This window comes from Phasianus colchicus, chromosome 2 (genome assembly GCF_987193195.1).
Source record: "Phasianus colchicus chromosome 2, bPhaCol1.hap1.1, whole genome shotgun sequence".
NCBI classification, from domain to species: domain Eukaryota; kingdom Metazoa; phylum Chordata; class Aves; order Galliformes; family Phasianidae; genus Phasianus; species Phasianus colchicus.
The window spans coordinates 35,639,459-35,661,139 of NC_143437.1; the positions used below are offsets into that span (position 1 = coordinate 35,639,459).

The following is a 21,681-nucleotide window of genomic DNA, read 5'->3' on the forward strand; positions in this document are numbered from 1 at the left end:
GCCACCCACCCGGGCATCCTGCACCACTCCAACAGTTCCTCATCTTTCTTGTGCTGGGTGCCCGAGGTCTGGTTGCAGTATTCCAGATGGAGTTTACAAGGGCAGAGCAGGGTGAGACAATCACCTCCCTCACACTACGAATGCTGGTCCACACCAGCACACACACTGAACTTTCCAATCGCAGTACATGTAGGTCAGCTAGTAAAGAAAACAGATGGGAGTCTTCCCGTGGGTAAGACTGATGTCTGTTCTGGCATGATGTCTTAGGCCTGAAGCCATGCTGAGCAAAAACTGCAGTGATACATATTCACGGAGATGCAAAGTTTGGAGACACTACAACTAACTTAGCACAGCTAGGTGGGTACCGCACCCAGACTACCACCAGCTAGACTTGGGCACAGGAAGGTTTCCATACCATTTTCTCACAACACACGCTGGAAACAATGGTGTAAGAATTGGCGAGGTTGCTGTGTGAGCTTCGGTACCTGCCACAACTTACTTGTCTCGTGTCTGTTCCCACCTGCCCCCAGGGTTACCCCTGACAGGACGCTGCCAGCCACAGCCACAGAGTGCCACAGGGAGCACCTTGTTCGTGTGTACCAGTCCGAGACAGGTGTAAGCAGAGACTGCTAACTCCGCCTCACGAGGAGATGCACGCACCAAAAGAAGCCAATCCTAACGTAAACTATTTTCACAGTAAGGGCTTTCGCTGGCGAAACATCTGGCTATTGGCTTAGCAGTTTCTACGTCTTCCTAAAGCGCAGCAGAAAGGTCTGCCCCGCACGGACGGCAGCCTCACCGAACCCAAACACGCGGAGCATCTCAAGAGCAGGGGACATCCTCACGCTAACCACGTCCGGGCTGCTCGCAGCAGCAAGCAGCAGAGCGAAGCTGGGGAGGTGCCACGCCGGGGGTGAAGGGCGCGCCCTCGGTGGGCGGGAAGGCGGAGAGCGCTCCTCCTCCTGCCGCGTTGGGCAGCGGCCGCGCTCCGGCCGGGCTGCGGCATGCGCTGAGCCATGCACTCGGGGAACGGCACGGGGGCGACGAGCCGCTCGCAGCCCCCGGCGGCGGGGCACGAGGTGCCGGGCGAGCGGCCGCTCTTCAGCGCCGGCACCTACGAGCTGCTGGCGCTGCTCATCGCCACCATCGGCACGCTGGGCGTGTGCAACAACTTGCTGGTGCTGGTGCTCTACTACAAGTTCAAGCGGCTCCGCACGCCCACCAACCTCTTCCTCGTCAACATCAGCCTCAGCGATCTGCTGGTGTCCGTCTGCGGCGTCAGCCTCACCTTCATGTCCTGCCTGCGGAGCCGCTGGGTGTGGGACGCCGCCGGCTGCGTCTGGGACGGCTTCAGTAACAGCCTCTTCGGTGGGTGCCGCCGCTCCCGTCCCTCTGAGCCCTGCGGGCCTGGGTCCCTCCCCGCTCCCTGCCGCCCTCCCGGGGATCCCGACGGTTGCGCCCCCCGGCGTGAGGAGCTGCCGCCCGGCGGCCGTCGAGGGGCGCCTTCCGGCCGGGGGGCTGGTGGCCGAGTTCGGGCGGAGTTCGTCAACAATTGGTTCCTCTCAGGGCGAGAGGAGACCTGTGGAGAACCACGGGGATGTGGTTAGAGGTGCCCGTGCGGGCTTAGTGAGCGTAAAAGATTGCTTTTCAGCGAGAAAGCGCTACAGTGTGTGGATATGGGATATGTACGGTTTCGTCAGTGGAACTGGTAGAAAACGGAGTGCTTGTTCTCAGTGTCTCCTTTTACCTCCCCAGTATTCAGACATCTCCTCCTATAAAACTATCCAAAACGTGGCAGCACCTTGAGGTTTTTTTCTGTTTATGAGAAACTCACGGTGATTTTTCAGCCACAGCTGTGTCACAGGGGCATTTGGGCAATCGTTGATTGCTGTGAAATGAGCTGTGAGTGCTACAGAGGCACATCCATCTAAAAAAGCAAACCAATAAACAAAAAGCCAACCACCACCAGCAACCTGCACATTGGGTCTCCGTTTTCTTTCCTGAAGTTTGTATTTGCCCTCCACGTAAATCTGCAGAGGATGCAGCCCAGCTGTGTTTTAAGCAGATGTGCTATCCAGTAAAAGAAATAGAGATATTCAGTTTTTTACTGACAAAAGATGTTGTAAAAAACATATTCATGTTTCTAATGGTGAAAGTTAGCATCCAGTCACTAACAAAATGGTTTTTTTCTGGCAGAGGCGTGTAGGTGAGAGGTGGGTCACTGTGTGCATGCACACAATGTGTACTCACAAAAAGTTGGTGTTATTAAGGTAGAATAATTAAGTAAATTAAATATATACATATATATATTTTTGTGAGAATTGCAGTTTTCCTGCCTTTCACTTCACATAACTCAATAGTTTGTTTTCGGTGGGCTGCTGCGAGGAAGGTATGTGCTTCCTTTTGATTGATTTGGCTACTGCTAGATAGCACTGCCAAAATACTGGATCTTAGAAGGCAGGGTGTATTTAGGAGGCAGTGAGACCTTTGTGCAAGGTTTGGCATTGCATAATTTTCACTTTGCATGGCTCTTAGACTTTTGTTTCCTTGTGTTAGAAGGGAAAGTACCAGAGAACCCAGCTAGCATCGGGATGCCTCCATCAGTCAGCCCTCTCAAATACTTCGAGCTGATTCTACTGGGCAGCTGAACGTTAAGCTTGCACAAGAGAAGTTGCTTATTATTCTTTTCCTATCTTTACTCTTTATGTTTTATGTTTTTGGTGAAGGCATTTTGTGTGGAGACAAAAAATAAGAGGCATAGCAAGGGCAATGAAAAAAGACTCTGGTAATCATCTCTTATCTTCCAAAGTTAGAATAAATAGAAATAATGAGATGTGAAATGTTTGATCATATTTGACTTTTCATTTCTGTTTTAGCAATATGTTATGTCACTATATATTCCATGTTGATGCTTTCTTGCATTGCTTTGATATAAAACTTATTTCCAAAGAGGTAAAAGAGGTCTTATTTACAGATTGATCCAGAGAGCATTTTTGTTCACAAAATTACATCTTCTTGTGCTTGGTTGGTCATATTATTTTTCTCTTAGGTAGTGTGTGCAAAGAATTTTTTTATGATGTATTAAAGTACACATTTGTGTGTACAGTCTTTCACATGGAAGTGGAGAGTAAGTGCACCTCTTAATTTAGGCATTCAATATTCCTGAGCACTGCTTCCTTCAGCTGCCTTATGAAGTAATAAAAAAAAATTTCACTTGAATATTATAATTTGACTCTAACCTAATAAAATTAATTCCAGTCGAAAGGTCCATATTTTTACTTCCAAATTCTCCTCTGGAAATACAAAGATTGTTCTCTTCTGCCAGTGAAGATTAATAGTTCTACACCTAACCAAATAGGACAGCAGAGGCATGTAAATACTGGGGAAAAGAATGCCCTGCAGGTAGCATCTTATTTTGCTGTTTATCATCTGGACTACTGTCACCACAGCTTCTGTTTCCATTTTAATATGCCTATGAAGAAAGCAGTGACTTAAGGATATTTTCCTATTTTGGTGATATTGAAGAAGCTGATTGGAGATTTCATTCAGTGTAACTAGGTATTATACTTACAAATACAATTCTCTTTGTATACAAAAGCGCACGTCAAATATTTTCTTGAGGTTAGGGTTGGCAGGGGGAAAATAAAATAATGGAATCTTGTATGTATAATAACTGGCACTTATTACTAAGTGTAGCACTCCTCTTTTGAGAACTTCTGTGAGTAGTACGCTATCTGAGCAGATGAAATTGACAGCTTAAATTGACGTTTAAAAGTAGAGGCCTCACTAACTAAGCAAGATAGTTGCAACTTTCAACTTCTGTAAACCGGAGTGATCTAGTGAAGACCTTTCTAGAATAAAGAGGAGGGAAATATCTCTCTGGAGTTCATTCATAATAACAAATACTGTGAGGTTACTTTACTCCTGTGAATATTTGTCTGTTGGATTTGGACACATTTCACCTCATTTCATACCAAATGACCAGAACCTGCTTATTTAAAGTGATGTGATTATATTCTTGATATTTTTTTTTTCTTAGTAGAGCACCCATGAAATCAGTCTAAGCTGTCTTTTGCAGTTAGAATAGTTCAGATGAAAGGGTCCTAAAAAGAATCATTGAGTCCAAAGACCTGACAGCTTGAGGGCTAACCAAAAGTTAAAGAGTATTATTCAAATTCCTCTTGAATGTTGACATGGGTCATCAAGCACCTTGCTAGGAAGTATGTTCACGTGTTCACACTTCTAGTAAAGAAATTATTCTGAAACTCTCCCCTGGTACAGCTTTTTGCCATTTCCATTTGTCCCATATTGGTTTACCAAGATTGGTTTCCTCCTCAGGAACTTGAGAGCAACAAGGTCACTTCTTGGCGTACTTTTCTGCGAACTAGTCAACCCAAGTGTCCTCAGCCTTTCCTCATAAGGACATGCCTTCCAGAAATAGTTGTATAGTCTGTAGTTGATGTATAGATGAGAACTGGGAGGAAAGCTTTTGGATTTGAGAGTATAAGGCTGAAAAGCACTTCTGCTTCTATGCCTGTTATTGCAGCTTGTTCGAATAACTGGTTATCATACTGAGTTGCAGACCCTGTCCTACCTCTGCATTTGACTTCTTCTGGTCACAGTATTATTCATGTCATGAATTCAAACTGCTGCCTTGAGAAAGATGAATGGAAACAATTTCAAATAGTGGACTTATATTCACTATTGATTTTATAGCACTTGAGCAAGTTACGTTTTCAACAATTTAAACAAAAGTTTTCCCTGACTGAAATTGTTTAGAATATGTGATTAAAGCTACTTTAAAATAGTTGTGACTTTCATTTTAAACTCAGAGTTTTTTCTCAACAAGTTTTGAAAATCAGATTCTTTGCAATTACTGTAGCTAATAATAGAAAATTAGGATTCATTTTGAAAGTCATTATCGTGCAGCTGTATTTTTAATTGTCACCTATAATGTTACAGGTAGAGCATGTGCTTAAAGGGGTAGCATTTGCATTTTCAGAAGTCTTTGTTGAGTCATGATGAAACCTGTTTGCTTGTTTGTTTTTTTTTGAGAGCCCTCTCTGCATCTGTTACAGAAACTTTGCATCAGAGAATCTGAATATTATCTTTGCAGAAGTGTTCTGATTGTACCAGCCAGTCCAACTTTAGGCTCTATAAGCAAACTTACACATTTTGAAACTTCTTAGTTGAGAAGAAAGCAATAGCTACAGATTGATTGTCTGATACACAGCTATTTTTGTGTTTCTTGCAATAGTCTACTTATGCATTATCATGACTTTATCACTGTGCAAGCCTATGTAGCAATTTCTGCTTTGTTTTTTGTGCAAATTGGGGCTTACTGCGTGTAAGATGAGTTATAGTCTAGGTGCTTATATCATCACAGCAGAAATCATGAGAAGAGCTTCCATTTGCCACTGCATAGCCATTCTCAGCGCTGCATATACCAGTGTGGGAAAAATGATATAGATCAAATGAGTACTGGCAAATTTAAGTTTTGATGACATGATAGTATGTCTTGGGCAATAATCCCCTTCTAGCTTAGTTTACTGAGTTCTGACACTTATTTTTTTAATAGGTGCACTGTCCTGATGGAATAAAATAGATACTTCAGTTACGTGACTTATTTAATCTGTGGGATTCACCTTTCTGTAGAGTTGTGCAGTCAGTTTAATGCTGGTGCCACTGAGCCTGCCCTCCTCACTGTATGTAAAAGTTTGTAAAGCTTTTCCTGTCTATAGTAGTCAACCAAGCTGCAAGTAGTAGAGATCTGTGTAATCTCTAAATCTGATTATGTTACACAACTCACACTTGGAAGGTTTTGTGTTATTGAGAGTTTTGGGTCAAAGAGCACGAGAAGATACTTGACAGTTAAATACACCTGAATGTCTTATTTAATAGAGATGGTTCCCCTTTACCTGAAGTATTTTAGTTGTGGAATAACTGGCTAAGAGCATTATAATCTTTATTGGCATCTGTTGGCTCTTCACAAATAAGATTTTAAAATGATAGTGACTGTTGTAGAACATGATGTGTGCATGTACAGGTTTGTTTATTTTATTTCTACACGCTGTGAAAGAATGCTACCGTGTGACACCATTTTGCATTACCAATATGTGCACTGATTTAATATCAGTAAAAGCATTTTGTTACTTGGCAGATGGTTTTAGGATCTTGTGTTACAGGCAGCTGGAGACTTGATCAGCATGCCTTCAGCATTAGCAATTTGTTTGTGGTGAATTAATTGCTTGCAGGATTCAGTGGAGGAGGTGATTAATTCCACTGCACTTTTATAGTTCAGATGTATATAAAATATACTTTCAAGTCTGTTCAGTTCAGAAGAAGTGATTTTTGCCTGCCTAGATTGGACTGTAGTTAAAATTTGTTGCAAGAATAGCAATGGTAATGTGTTCTTTGACGGAAGACTTTGGCTGTCTTAGAAGTGAATCTCTTTGCTGCAGTAGCTTGTAGTTATCCTGTAAAGCTGCTCAGTCCATCTGAAAGGTGTCACAATATTTTGTTCTAATTAAGATTTAGAAAGTCAGAGTATGCATGCATTATATGGAATGATATACTGAAGCTCAGATGGAGAAAAACAAAGAATTGTAGAATCACCAAGGTTGGAAAAGACCTTCAAGATCATTCAGTCCAACCATTCACCTACTGTCAATACTTCCCCACTAAACCATGTTCCTTAATACTACATCTAAACGCTTCTTGAACACCTCCACGGACAGTGACTCTACCACTTCTCTGGGCAGCCCTTTCCAGTGCCTGACCACTCTTCTGGAGAGTAATTTTTTCCTCATACTCAACCTGAACCTCCCCTGTTGCAACTTACATTCCCTCTAGTTTTAACTCCACTTATGCAAGGGAAGAGGCCGATCCTCACCTCACCTTTCAAGGAGTTGTTGAAAGTGATAAGATCTCCCCTGAGTCTTCTCTTCTTCAGTTTAAACAATACCAGTTCCCTCAGCTGCTCCTCCTAAGACTCAGCCCAAAATGGAACACAGTACTCAAGGTGTAGTCTCACTCTTTGGCACTCTGTTGAGCTCTTCTCCACGATGACTTACACTGTGTAGCTGGAGGTATTTCATGATTTATCAAGAGTAATGTGACTTCTGGAAAAACCTAGGGTACAGAAAAGATAGAATATCATATATGAGAAATGAAGAAACCTACACCAAATGCAGTATTTCAGTAGGAAAGTAATGGTTTGTTTTTTTTGTTATGTTTGTTTGTTTTTAATTGGTAAGGAGTAGTGAACTGTTATTTTCAGCTCACCTACTGGAGAAGAGGAATGCCTGCAACATAGCTATTAATATGTAATTTCTTAAACAGGAAGACTCTTCTGTTCTGCTATGTTTGACATACACTATTTAAATGAGAATGACTCCTCTCATACCAATATAATTGTAGGTTTAATTCAGAGTTAAAACTAGTATCTGTAATTGCTTAACACAGAGCATTTATAATCTGTACTTAGGGAAAGAAGTATTCTAAAATCTATAATTCAGAGAAACATTATCTGTAAATACTGTTTAGTCAAGTCTTCCAGAAGGAGTTTGGAATTTTCTGATATGCTAGTAAATTAAATCCATCTTCAGAATGTCGGGCCCTAGTCTTGGAAGAGAATAAATACTTTCAGTTAAAAACAAATATTTTTAAATGCATGTTTTGTTAAGAGAATTAAAGAACTGAATTTTCATATTTCCCTACTTTACTTGAAAAAAAGAAAGTGCAGTTTCTCATACCAGGGACTAATACCGAAGTAATATCCATAATGGCTTTCTGTAATGCTTTTTTTTTTTTTACACTTAATCAGCATATACTTCATTATGTTAAAATGTAAAAGTCATTCAGGATGAAATCTACATCATTTTTATAAAAGCTGCTTAGAGGGGAAAAAAAAAGTAAAATTCAGTGCTTTCCTCTGCTGGGTCACAAAACCTGATTCATATGTGGAAAAAAAATGGAACTATGTACATACATAAATAAAATGTAAGGTAACTTGAAGCATTGTGAGAGCACAGATGATGCATGCAGCTACTGGGCTAAAAAGATGTTTCTGGGTGAGAATTGCCACTATTGATCCCAATCAAAGGATGGCATTATGCAAAGCGCCACGTTTCTGTGGGGGCTGCACAAGAAGCTCTGCATCTGGGTGCTGTTGTCAGAATCCTGTCAGGATTTGGCTTGATCTAAGTAACACCTTCTCGTTCAGTGGTTACAATAGGCATTTTCATTTTGTGGTGTGGCAGCTGTGTATGGCCATCCAGAACATGGCTTGTCTTTAGTGTCACTATTGCCACTGCTGAAACGCACTACCTTTGCCTCACTGTGGTCACATCCACTGTTTGGTCTCCATGGACATTCAGCAAGTGTCAGTGAATGTCAGTGGGTGCCATTTTGTCTGCATGGAGGAATTCAATGACAGTCCTTTGCTTCATATGCTCTTCCATGTCAGATGCCATTCTGTCAGACTGTGTCTCTGCTGCTATCTGTCACACAGCAACTGTGTGTAAGGGAATATTGGCTGGAAGGGTTCAGCCTCTACTGCCCTACCACCAACATCTGACCTCATGGGCCACATAGGAGGTATTACTTTCACAGCAACCCTTATGTGAATTTTTTCTTCCTATGTGTGCCTGTTCTAGGTAAAAGTGTGTGTAGACTTCCTTTCTTTCCTGCATTAACAGCTGCGAGTTCTAAGAGTCAGTTGACAGTACCTGCTGTTCCATGTGGATGTTGTTCCACTCAAACTGCCAGCTCAGCACTAGGGGAGAATTGTGGCATTAGGACAGATGTGTTGCATACCTGAAGAATATTCCATTTACTTGATATGTGAAATGCCATGGATCTAGCCTTTGAAAGAAATGATCCGTTCTACAGTGTCATTCGTAAAAGAGAATCTACAGAGTCTGACTAGCCAACATGGAGTTAAGTAACAGATGCATGCAGTGGTTGTGAGATATTGAGGACAACAAATAACCTTCTGATGTCTCCCAAGCACCAAGAAGGCTTAGCCTCACAGGATATGTATCAATAGTAAGGATAGTATCGATACTGAGGATAGTTTCTATAGCATCTGCAGACATGTACTTGCCAGCCTCTGTGGTCCAGCTTATGGAATAGTTAAAGAATATTTGAATGCTAGAGAACAGGTGGAAGGTAAATCCTGGGATCTTTCTGTAACTTGACTGTGTTGAATCATAGCTAGATTCAACGTAGAGATGTCAATATTAAGAATTCATCTGTAGTTTTGGGGGAGCCCCAAACCCATCCTCTGAACACTGCTGGCTCCTGATGAGATTCTGTTTCCCTTGGAGCTGCCCTGGCTCAGGAACTCCCTGGGTGCTGCCAGCCCTGTGCAATGCACGTGCACCACAGGGAGCACCTAAGTGAGAGTGGGCAAGTTATGGAAATGATAAAAGATCAGAGCAGATCTTGGTATTCCTCTTTTTACAGTTATTTCTGCTTATCATCTACCACAAATAGGCAGGCATGGCTTCACTGCACATAGGACTTTTGTAGGACAAAATGCTCTACATGTTGTTATATCCTGGAAATGCATTTTGTTTCGAACTTTCTTTTTTACGGTAACTACTTTGACTGTTTTGTGTGCTGTGTTGCAGTAGAGATCCAGCATCAAAGAGAGGAAGAGAGGAATGTAACCTGATATGCTCTGACTGGCATTACATGCCTTATGTCATCAGACCCTTCCCAAATACCCAGAAAACCAGCACTTGCATTTCAATACACATTGGCTGACAAGCTCCCTTTTTCTGATAGAAAACTCAAGTTTCCTTTTAAAGAGCACTGGTTTTAGGCTTGAGCTAAAACTATTTGAAGAACTATGTGCAAGTGCAGCTTCTTAGAGATACTAAACTTCCAGTGGCTTTCTTGAAAATGTCAAGGACTCAGTAAATTGCTCATGCTGAACTGAACACCTGTACTTTCAGATTGTTCGGCCAAGCATGTGTGCTCCTGATTTTGTCACTGCCAAAATTCAGTGCTTGTATATAAATATGTATGTAAAATACTAAGTGAACGTGGGGGCACTACTTGTTAAATGATGTTGTAGGTACCTTATTTATCATCTTGATGTCCCTGAGCTTCTGATGGAACAGAAAGAAGTGATGCAGACCAAGAGATTAAATTAGGAATTTGCCCCACCATACTGTGAGGCAGAATCCTCTTGCTCTACATTGTTCACAAACAAAGTCTCATACACCAGATAACCTAACTTTGCCTGGAGTTGAATGATGTGACTTCTCCATAACCACATCTGTGGATTATTTTGTTACCCATCATGTAAAATTTTATAATTCCTAGTCTTTGTGTAGAGAGCACTGGGAGGTGATCTTACCTTACCTTGTGTTCAGGAAGTAGGCTACATTTATTTGTATGACTGATATGAATGCAGTTGTAGAATTGAAACATTGTGTATATGTGATACTCATGCTTTTTTTTAGATAAAGAGCGCACACTTGAGTATACTCAGTGTGCTGTGAAACACTTTCGTGTGTAGATTGTGTTATTTAAAAGGCTGTGTGTATGAGCTTGATGTCTGAATCATAATGGATTTAAACTGACTGACCTATGTATAATGAGAAGATTTGTTCTTGATCATTAAATTTCACAGACCACTCAAACTGAATTTCTTATATTCTAATCAAGGCTGAATTACCTTGACTTCATTAAATTATAAAAGTGTCTGGATAGAATAGTTCTAAGAGCTGGAAACGACACACCATTTCTGTCATGACAAATTAAGCATGTAGTGTATTAGAGGTGGACAGAAAAGGACAAGAATGCAGAAATAATTGAAATGAAGAATATGGTATTTTTATGGTAGCAGCAAGATAGAAAGGGATGCTCAAAATTACCGGATCTCTTCCAGACAGAACGCCTTCAGCAATGTAACATTTTGCTTTTGCAGTTGTTCTTTGGAACAGAAAGACTTATATGAAATCTGTAAAGAATCTGGAGTTCTGCTAGTTATTTTGTTCACATTGCAGGTGTATTTCAATGCTTCTAGTTCTTGGATGCTTCTGTTGATCCAAGTCTTGACTCTTAATTGCCTGGATTCCTAATAGGTTTAGTTATTGTTAGTTCTTGCATTTTTATGTGAAAACTTTTTCTTAAAAGGATAAAAGAAAGAAAGAAAAAAGAACAAAGCAAGAAATCCCAGAATGTTGAAGCATGAGCCTTCAATAATAAAGTAATGTTTAGGGAAAAGTACTTGCTTAGTTTTTCTTTTCGCTTGTTCTGCTTTCTTTTCTTGCCCACCATACATAATGGGTCATATTGCAGTGCCCTGCTCTGAGTAGTTCTGAAGTAAGAGGAGCCGTTTGAGTTAGTAGATAATGATTACAGAGTTGTCACCAAAAAAGCTTATTGGTATTAGATTCATAATATGAGCCAGCTAATTTTGAGTTAAATGTTTCATTTGCCACAAGGTTAGCAAGAGAACTTCAGTCCAATATACAGTGTTTGTGGATGATTTAATTAATTTTCCTTTTCTTACAGGAATTGTTTCAATTATGACTCTCACTGTTCTTGCCTATGAACGCTACATTCGAGTAGTCCATGCAAAAGTGATTGACTTCTCTTGGTCTTGGCGGGCTATCACATACATTTGGCTTTATTCGTTAGCCTGGACTGGAGCACCTCTTTTGGGCTGGAACAGATACACACTGGAAATTCATGGATTAGGTTGCTCAATGGACTGGAAGTCAAAAGATCCCAATGATACCTCCTTTGTGCTACTTTTTTTCCTGGGCTGTCTGGTAGCACCTGTTGTGATCATGGCCTATTGCTACGGCCATATTCTATATGCGGTAAGAATGGTAAGTTGATGGAAATAATACTTCTCTGAATGGAATATTTTCAGTGAAATGCTGACATTGTATATCAAATTTGGATCATAGCTTAAGTTTACACTCTCATTTCCTGTTCACATTTCAGGACCTTGATGTTTAGCTACGTCAGGGACCATTAGAAAGGATGTAGAGTTGAAGGAGAATCAACCTAGAACTATCAAAATCTATTTAAGTAGTTTTACTGGGCAGCAAGTTACAGATAAATGTCAGGTTAGGGAACTGTTCGTACTTACCAATCAATGGCAGATCCTTCCTTAAAAAGAGATACAAGAGAACTTTAGTTGCAGTTCTTATCCTTAAATAACTCTTTTTTTTCTCTCCTCCTTGTTGCTCTTGAAAGGATAATCCTGTAAAATTATTCCAAGCCCTGTTAAACAAGTTTTCCATGTTCAGGCCAGATCTTCAGGTATTAGAAAGTATTAGTATTAGTTTCATATTCTGTGGATAATAAGTCTAATGATGTCATTCAAGTTTGTGATCAACAGTAACAGCAAAGCTGATAGCTCTTGCAAAGAACATTCACATACATGTCCCATTTTTCTGCATCTTATCATATTAACTCAGATGACATTGGGAACTTGCTGCCTAGAATTCTGCTTTAGAGACTTTATAATTTCAGAGTGACAAACTAAGTGGTGGAGAAGTACAGAGAAATCTATCATATTGTCATCAGCAGTCTTTAGAGGAAAGAAAAAAAACTGCAGTCTCACCTAAGTTTTCAAACAAAGCACCAGAAAATATAAACCGAATCTGTTTATATTAATGGATTAAAGAAAGTTCTCTAAAGTTTTTATATTACTTAATATAGACAGTAAAAGTCTGGGAAGCATGATGCAAGCTTTCAGAAGAGCTGCAGTTCATAAAACAAGCCTATAACCATGTATGCCTAAAACTGTTAGTGAACTAGTTTTTTATAAATAGAATATTCAGTGCTTTTACTTTAACATTTTCTTTTGCCTTTTACAGCTTCGATGTGTGGAAGATTTTCAGACTTCTCAAGTGATTAAACTTCTAAAATATGAAAAGAAAGTGGCTAAAATGTGTTTCTTAATGATCTCTACCTTCCTTGTTTGTTGGATGCCTTATGCAGTCGTCTCCCTCCTAGTAACATATGGCTATAGCAACCTTGTAACTCCCACAGTAGCTATAATCCCATCTTTCTTTGCCAAATCGAGTACTGCTTATAATCCAGTCATCTACATCTTCATGAGTAGAAAGGTAGGTACAGGAGGATATTGGCCCTGGATATGGGTTGCTAAACTTCAGGGGTGGAGAGGGAGGAAAGGGGTTGTAGAACTTTTGAACTTTGTTTAGAACCTTGACAACAGTCATATTCCAAAAGAGTATTATCAATTGAGTGATTTTAATATAGTGGCTCTGGAACTGTACATAGATGTCAGACTAATTTGTTTAATTTGATAAAGATTTTCTAGGTTCTGATACCCAGAAGCAAATCAAATCAGTACCAGATACAAATTCCAGTAAAGTCATAGCCAGGAAAGGAATGAATCAGCTAAGCATTTGTACTGGAGTTGCATCTAGAAGTACTTTTCACTTACCTCTAATTTCAGATTAAGGCTGAAGTGATAATATTTTTGCTTATCTTCCGGGATAATTTGGGAATGAGAAAACAATTCTTCACTGTTATGACCTTCTTAAGTCTGATCTATGCTTCAATGTTACTCAGAAGTACCACATTAACTCTGAAATATTCAGGGCCTCTGCATGACCATTCTGCTGTGTTTTCACATAGCTTCAGATCACCTTTCATTGTCTTTTTAGTTTCTCTTCCCAATAAGACCTACTGCCTTCCCATATCAGAGTAGGATTAATTTCCAATTAAAAGCCTTGTTCCAAACTGACTTGCCAGAGAGTTTAATGTATTTTGCTAGGCAAACAAAGTTATTGGCCATGTAGGATAAGACAGCTAACTGGAAGGTAGCTGAGAAGGATGTCCTACTACTTTTTCAGAGAAAAGGTGTTTGGGTTTTTTTTGTGTGCTTTTTGTTTGTTTGTTTTCTTGGTTTGTGTTTAAAGTGCTCTCCAAGAGCACTCCTGACATGCTTTAATTATGAGTTAAAAGGAAGATGCTGACATATTTCTTGTAAAAGCAGAGAATTTCCCCAGATGGTCATACTTGAGATTTAGATGTGCACAGATGTGGAACTACTGAATGGGTGCATCTTATAAGCCCTCCTACTTGAATACTTTGCTTTGTGAAGGTGAGACCATATCTGGAGCACTTAGAACAATGCTGCTTCTGGAATTCTCATTTTGTTTACTAATGAGAGCTTTCACTGAATATCTTGCGTTTTTTAGTCTCAATGTAGAACAGACTACCTGTATCATAAATGTCTTCTAATTAGCAGAAAGACTTCCTTCTCTGTTAAAAGGGAACATTTTGGTTTTGCATTGCTGACTTCTGAAGTTTTATTTTACATTGTTATTGAATGATTTTGTTAAAAATTACAATCCCTTGAGTTACATAAATGGGAAACTTCACTTTCATTTAATTCCCCTTTGCCCTTTGTTCCTTCTCTCTATGTCTTGTGATGAAGTGCTTCTGAGAATATTTTTTCCCTGCTCAATGAAATTTGTAATTTTTTAAATGCTCAGATGGAACAATACCTGGCATGTTCTGAGGCTGAGTCCTCGTTCTTCATTGATTGCAGAGCACTGATAAAATATTAAATTACATTTTAGTACCCTCTACTAGCCATGTCATCCCATGTCCTCTTGGGTGTGTGGGGGAAAAGTGCTTGCTAAAAAGCCACTGTGTTCATTACAACATTAAAACCAACTGAGAACAAAGAGGGGATAAGGAGAAATTGGTTATTTTGGGCAACTTACTGTATTACTATTTTCACTGGATCATACATAATAGTGAACACGTAGGAAGTTGTAATTTCAAGGAAGTTGTAATTTCATGCTGTTTATTTCCTCTTGCAGTTTCGACAATGCCTTTTGCAACTCCTGTGCTTTCGCTTGATGAGATTCCAGAGGACCATGAAGGAGCCCTCAGGAGCAGGGAATGTCAAACCGATACGACCGATAGTGATGTCTCAGAAAGTAGGGGACAGGCCAAAGAAGAAAGTGACGTTCAGCTCTTCCTCCATCATTTTTATTATCACAAGTGATGACACTCAGCAAATAGATGATAACAGCAAACACAATGGGACAGAAGTAAATGTCATCCAAGTAAAACCATTATAGGGATGAGCTACATAGACATTAGAATCTGATGAACTCCAGTCAGTGACAGTTTGGGCTGAAGACTGGTTTCAGTGATAGTGCCTGTGGTCTGCCAAAGGAAGTCATATTAAACTGTGAAATACTGAAGTAATTCTGCATCAGAAGCTCTGTAGGCAGTTCAGTTTTGGTCACAATATAGATATCTTCACATCTGTGCCAAACTTGATGAGTGTTTTTATTCTGAACTTTCTTAAAGCATATCATAGTGTTTAATGGATTGTACTCTGCCTGGAGGCCAGTAAAGAGAGGAGTCCTGCTGGGGTCTATGCTGAGACCTGTCCGTCTTTACCAATGACTTGGAGAGGTGACAAGTGCATTCTTGTCAGCTTTGAAGGTAACACTAAACTGGGCACGAGCAATCTTTAGGCTCAAGGATGGGACTGCCACTCTGGAGAATGTGGTCAGGTTGAAGGAATGAGCTGACAGAAATGTTACTATATTCAACAAGGACAAGTGCAGAGTCATGGGCTTGGGGAAGAGCCATGTGCAGCACACACAGCAGGAAAGGCCCTGGATGCCTGGGATGTAGGTCTGTGGAAAAGGACCTGAGCTCCTGTGTAGCAACAAGCAGGGCATGAGCCTGCAGTGTGCCCTGGGAACAAGGGCACTGACGTTCTGTGCTACATTGACAAGAGCAGAGCCTGATAGATTGAGTGAAATGACTATGTCCCTCAACTCAGCACTATCATATCTACATTGCAATTTTGGAACCTTCAGTACAAGAAAAGCACCTGTAAACTGGAGTGAATTTATTGGGTCTGCCAAAATTGTCAGGGTTTGGAGCACTTGGCCTGTGGGGAGAGTCTGGAGCTATTTGCATTGGAGAAGCCTAGAGAAAAGAATTCTTCAGGGGAATGTAACAGCAACCTTCCAATAGTGACAAAGCAGTTTTCAAGAAGATGGAAGCAGGCTGTTCGGGGTGATGCATGCTGGAAGGATAAGGGATGAGCATGAACAGAAAGGATGAGATTCAGATAGGATATGAAGAAAAGCTTTTTAACTCTGAGAACTGCTAAGCAATGGAACAGGTTAGACTAGAGAATTCCTAAGGTTCTTGCAGCCTAAATTATCCTATAATTTCCTAAACTGCCAGCACTTCCAGTGCACAGAGTTCTTAGGAATGAGGGAGAAATATTTGAAATTGGCTGGGTTTAGTTTATCTGACTTGATGCTTTGCAGGAAAGAAAAAAAAAAAAGGTGATATCCACAATGATTGGGGCAGCAGTTAAACCAAAAGCCACCGTAAGGCTGTCCATGTGTACTCAGCAAGCCATTCTGTTCTTGCTCCCTGGTGGAACTCTTGAGCTGTGTTGTGTAATAAAGTCGTACAAATCAAAGCTCCAATGAAAAACAGTCAGTGAAAAAGGATAATCAGTTTTGTTTTATTTCTGCTTGTTTGTTTGTTTAAATATGTACTTTATGCATCTTTACCCCACATCCATTTATGATATATATTTAACAGGAGCATTGTGCTATATCAATGCTAACCTGCCCTGGCACCTTGGAAAGTAATGGCTAAAGAAGAGTAGGGGAACTTTTGCCTATGTTGTAGTGTGAGTAATGATTGTCCTATTTATTGTTCAGTAAACAGAACAGAAACATTCTGAAAAATTTTTCTCACCTTTGTAAGTGTTGGTCATACCAATTGACAGTAGGATTCTGCTCTGGACAGGGCTGCCTGTCGTGTTGGATGAATAAGTTTGAGAACTAATTTTGAGTTATGGGAGCTGATTCTCAGTCACATCCATTACGCTGATATGATTTATTTGCTTCAGTCTAATAAATGGACATTGTGAATCTGCAACATGCAGCTTATCCATCTTGGTGAAAACTGTGACAGAAGCTGTTAAGAAACTACCTGTTTCCTCTATGGTAAATCTTTGAGAGGTATAAGGGCAATGTGAAGAATAACTGCCAGGACCAGGAGCCATTGATCTCATGGTCAGGATGAAAACTTCAAATAAAGGAAAATCAGACCCCAAATACAGAACCTTTTGGCCCCAATCATTGAGGATATCATAGTATTCCTGGGAGTAGGGATTGCTGACCTCAACTCAAAATATATGTTCGTGCATGTGCTTTTGAAAAGGCAAATTACTTATACATGCACCCCTCTAGAACATCAGCACTGGCTCTGCATCATATTTAAAAGTACTTCTGGAGTGCACTCTGTTTTAAATCACAAGCTAAGAGAAAACATGATAACTACTCATTTCTTTCATGTTATTTTTGTTTTGCTATAAAATGCATAGATAAATTGTCTTAGGATGTCAAGGTTTGCCCTTACAAAAAGCATGTTCATTTCAATGCCAACAACTTTGTTTTCAACCAGTGATCACTTTATCTATGCACTTTTATATATGCAGAAAGAGAAAGAAGGACCCTAGCATTGCATACAGTGATTCCATCCTTTTAACAAAATGTTTTATATTTTAGTGTTTCATGTATATTGAGTGATTATATATAAATAAGTGATTAAATTTATCTTATTTGTATTAATGTGTTCTCAGTGAAATATTTTTTTCCCACAGAGAGGAAGATGGTTTAATATCACCACCTGTTGGAGGCAGCTTGAAGGGGTATCATTAGACACTAAAAGAAACAATAACATTTCAAGATTGCTATTGATATTTTGTAGAAAAATACAAATTTGGCATAAGGAGAAACTGTTCAGATTTCCAAAGCTAAAATTTAAGTAATTCAGAGCACTGTACTTGGAATTTTTAATAATTCATGTAAGACAAAATATTTACTGTGACAATACCCTGGACAATTAAGGTTATATTACAATATAGGAAAACTAATCAATAAAAACTATTGTAAATTTGTTATTTTGGTTACTTAATGTAAACTGGTGGCCTAAAATGGTAGAATTTGTAAACTGTTTAAAGTAACTTGTTCTTGCAGCCCTGTAAAATGTCACTAGATTTACAAGTACTTCTATGTGCAGTTTGCATGCTGCGGTCCCAGTTATTCGTATCTTAAGTGCAGCTGTTTTCTGTGAGTATCTGCAGCACTGACACAAAATTCACACCCTGCTACAGAATTTAAGTATTGTAATGTTCAATCTTGAGAGCATCACCAGACTTATTATTTTTACTATTATTTTACAGATTTCTTATCGTTTTTTAATTTCAAATCTTTCTTTGGTCTGTTCTGAGGATGAGTTGTAAATGGATAGTTTATTCCAGCAGAGATGCAGAGACATTTCTCTCCCATTTTAGGGAACAGAAGAGGAAAACACACCACTGAGATTTGGATCATTAGCTGTTCCTAAAGCAACAGAAATGCAAAGAAAGAGGAGAAAGCATGAAGGACAAAAAAAAAAAAAAAATAGAAAAAGAAAAAGAGAAGGGAAGAGAAGAGAAAGATACACAATTTCAGGAGGTATTAAATAAGCTAGTTGATAAGAATTTTCATGATCCCATCAAGCAGAGAGAAGCAGCTGCACCATGATGGCTTTAAAACCAATTAGAATCATTAAAGCTGGAAAAGACCTCTAAGTTAATTTCTTTTAACAAGATTTCATTGATTTTTTTTGTGTATTAGTGGAAAAGTACGCACGATGATTTACCTAGAATGTTGTTTGTAACTTCTGAAATGCAGGAGCCTGAAACAGTGAAATTGTCTCCCAACAGCCAGTAGTGCATCAGCACTCTGTTGAGATACATTTCTACATCTCCTTCATATGCTGTGTTGTGAGGCAGCCATGAACTTGAGGCTGTGTGTCTATGAGCCTGCCAACACAAAGCCTCTGCTCCTGCCCTAAATTTCATGAAGACTGGAAACTGTGGGATACACGATGCAGATCTGCTGCAGCTTTCTGTTCTTCTCCTTTTTCAACTCCTAGAATATGCTAGATTTATGCTGAATGTAAATGCCTTCATGCAGAAAAGTTGGGTTTATAGTATTGAGATACTATCTTTTACCACAGTGATTAAATCTGTGAGGCAATCATTATTCTTCGTGTATCTGTCCTTTTCATAACAGCAGTAGAAGAGGATGCTGTTTTCTGCTAAAATACTTCAGCAATAGCTAAGTGAAATGGGTATTCAGGTGTTGTGTAGTGTTCTTTATGGATGGTTTAGCACAGCTTTTAAGGATATATTTATTCTGAGCTTATATCAACATCATCTCAATTTGGTGTGAAGTTCTGAGACTCAAAGAAATGGGAGGATGGAGCAGAGAAGGAATGGGAGCATGGAACTGTGTTAGTAGTTGCAGGTACTTTTCCTCAGGGCTGGAAAGTGATGATGCCTTTGTCTTTGAGACAAGCATCCACTAATTTCATCAATTATAGTACCTGTCACTGCTGATGTGCTTTGGAAAGCTTCTTCTATAAAATATAAAGAGAGTGCATCCATTTATTAGAGGAAAATAATTCAAAAAATCAAGAGTCAAAGATCTGTGAAGTTATTTTGGAGGACACTACAAACTGGAAGCCTGAGAAAACAATTAGCTACTCTTTTCAGACCTTAGTGAATAGAAGTGGCAATGGAAAAAGAAGCAATAAGCAGTATAGATTTTTTTACATTATGTTTTGCAGAAAACTTTTTTAAAAAAGTTTACACTAGAAAATAGCTTAATGGAGAATGTTCAAGAAAAAACACATAGAAGAGTAACAGATTTGTAGGCCTGGATGATATGTGCAGAATGGCAGTGATGGATGTGGAATTTGCTTTTCTCAGCAGCAAAGATGTATTTAGTAGCTTGAAATGGGAAGAAGAGAAAGGGCTTGGGCATGGCAATTTGTGTTAATGGTGTTCTGTGACATTAATGTAAACTGTGCTGAGAATTAATGCCTGTTTCACCACAGTTAAGGAGCCCTATTTTTGACTCCTTAAAAGGAAAAGAGGAGGGGGTGAGGTTGGAACAGCGCTCTCTCTCTCTCTTTAACAGATTAACATTGAAGATTTACTTGTAACAAATTAAACTGAAGGAGGAAATTAAATTGATTTTTAACTACAAATTAGAATTCAGGCTATTAGCTACAGGCTCAGCATCCAAATGCTGGCTGGACATGGCTGTTTTACCAGGTGTTTCATTGAATTTTCAACAGTGCTTTTGCCCCCCCTTGTGGCTGGCTCAACACCTACAATAGAAGAAAGATCCTGTCTTCATAAAACATATATTTTCCTTATGTATTTTCCCTGTGTACGAGAAGATTTGCTAGGTCTGTTTAAGGTCTATTGTATTTTGGTTCTGTTGCATGTGGCTCAGTATTGGAAAAATAATGGGAATAACACGTTTGTAAATGATAGGAAGCCTGGTCCTTTATTATTGTATCTGGAAGAGGTGTAGTGTCTTTGCATATGTTGGTAGAAGGCTGCTTTCTATTGACTGTGTAGGTGTGATGCTGGAGCAGTGTGTTAAAGTGTGTGAAGAGTGGATCTGAGGCAAGAAATGAAAAAATTCTCTTTGTTTTTACATATATCTTTGCCCTCATGCTTTATCTAATTGACTAGTATCAATAGACACTCAATACACTGTGCCTTTTCTTTGGTTTCCTTTGCTGGTAGTATGAGTGGTGTACTGAGTGCATGGTCTAGGCTATGACTGATGTATTGAATTGTGTCTGTTCAAATTCCATCTGAAGTAGCCTTTTACTATGGCATGCTGAAGCATTCGAGAAGAGACACAAAGTCAGGCAATATGCCAAATTTCTTACATCAAATATGCAAGTAATGCATTGCCTAGATAATATTTTTTTTTATCACAATTTCACTAACATTCATCTACCAGCTGGGTCTTAGGAAAGCTTAAAGAATGATTTATGTGCTATTGAATGTGGATTCTAATTATTTTCCTTGAGGATAAAATATAGAAAAGACATTTGTCCACTTTTGAACCTTCTTTCATCACTAAGCTTATATGATCATTTGAGTAGATAGTAAGGCATTTTCATACATGACACATAACATCAATCTAAACTTCCATTTCATATGTCAGCTTCTTTTAATCGTGAATCACTCATTTGTAGAGATAGTTGTAAATGAAGTGTTTTCTTTGAACCACTCAGAAAACAATGAAACTTTACAAATCGTGGAAATATGTATGCTCAGTTGCCTGAAAATTTTAAAATGAGATGATAGTAGATCAGGAGAAGGCGAAGATGTAGGTGTAGGAAGACTTTTTCATAAACACTAGAACTAGAACTAGATCTAAAGATGCTAAATAAAACAGTAGTTCAATTAATGTAGCTATTTATGGTTACACAAAATTGTTCACCTCATGAATACTAGATGTATTTAAAATTTTAAATAAAAACTTAGATATAGCCATCTTCTTTTCCTGCCCTGAAGGAATATTAAAGTTAATAGCGTATCTGGTTTCCAGAGAATTGCTATGAAATGGCCTGACAGTGGGGAACATTTTCTTCAGTAGCTGTATTGAAACAGCTTATTGGTTTCTATTGTTGGAATAATGTGTGATAGAATAATAATCATATTTACTTTGCGTTTTCTCTAGCTACATTTTGTACTTCCAGATCGGAGTACTGTTGTAGAAGACACTCAGCTTTTAAATTTGGGAGAACATAAGCTGC

General features: G+C 39.2%; 1 protein-coding gene across 2 annotated transcripts; it reads left to right on the forward strand.

Annotated features, from left to right (window-relative positions):
- Positions 1-959: 959 nt before the first annotated feature.
- OPN3 (opsin 3) lies at positions 960-19,443 on the forward strand. Of its 2 annotated transcripts, XR_016464175.1 has the most exons (5): positions 960-1,368; positions 11,533-11,852; positions 12,852-13,103; positions 14,835-16,165; positions 17,669-19,443. XR_016464175.1 is itself a non-coding variant. In XM_031592409.2 (4 exons), exons 1-4 carry the CDS (start codon positions 1,017-1,019, stop codon positions 15,096-15,098), a joined length of 1,188 nt encoding a protein of 395 aa, XP_031448269.2. In that variant the 5' UTR covers positions 960-1,016; the 3' UTR covers positions 15,099-17,662. The 2 variants fall into 2 exon arrangements, 1 of the variants encoding a protein (XP_031448269.2); XM_031592409.2 differs by lacking the exon at positions 17,669-19,443 and having other exon boundaries at positions 14,835-17,662.
- Positions 19,444-21,681: the final 2,238 nt, after the last annotated feature.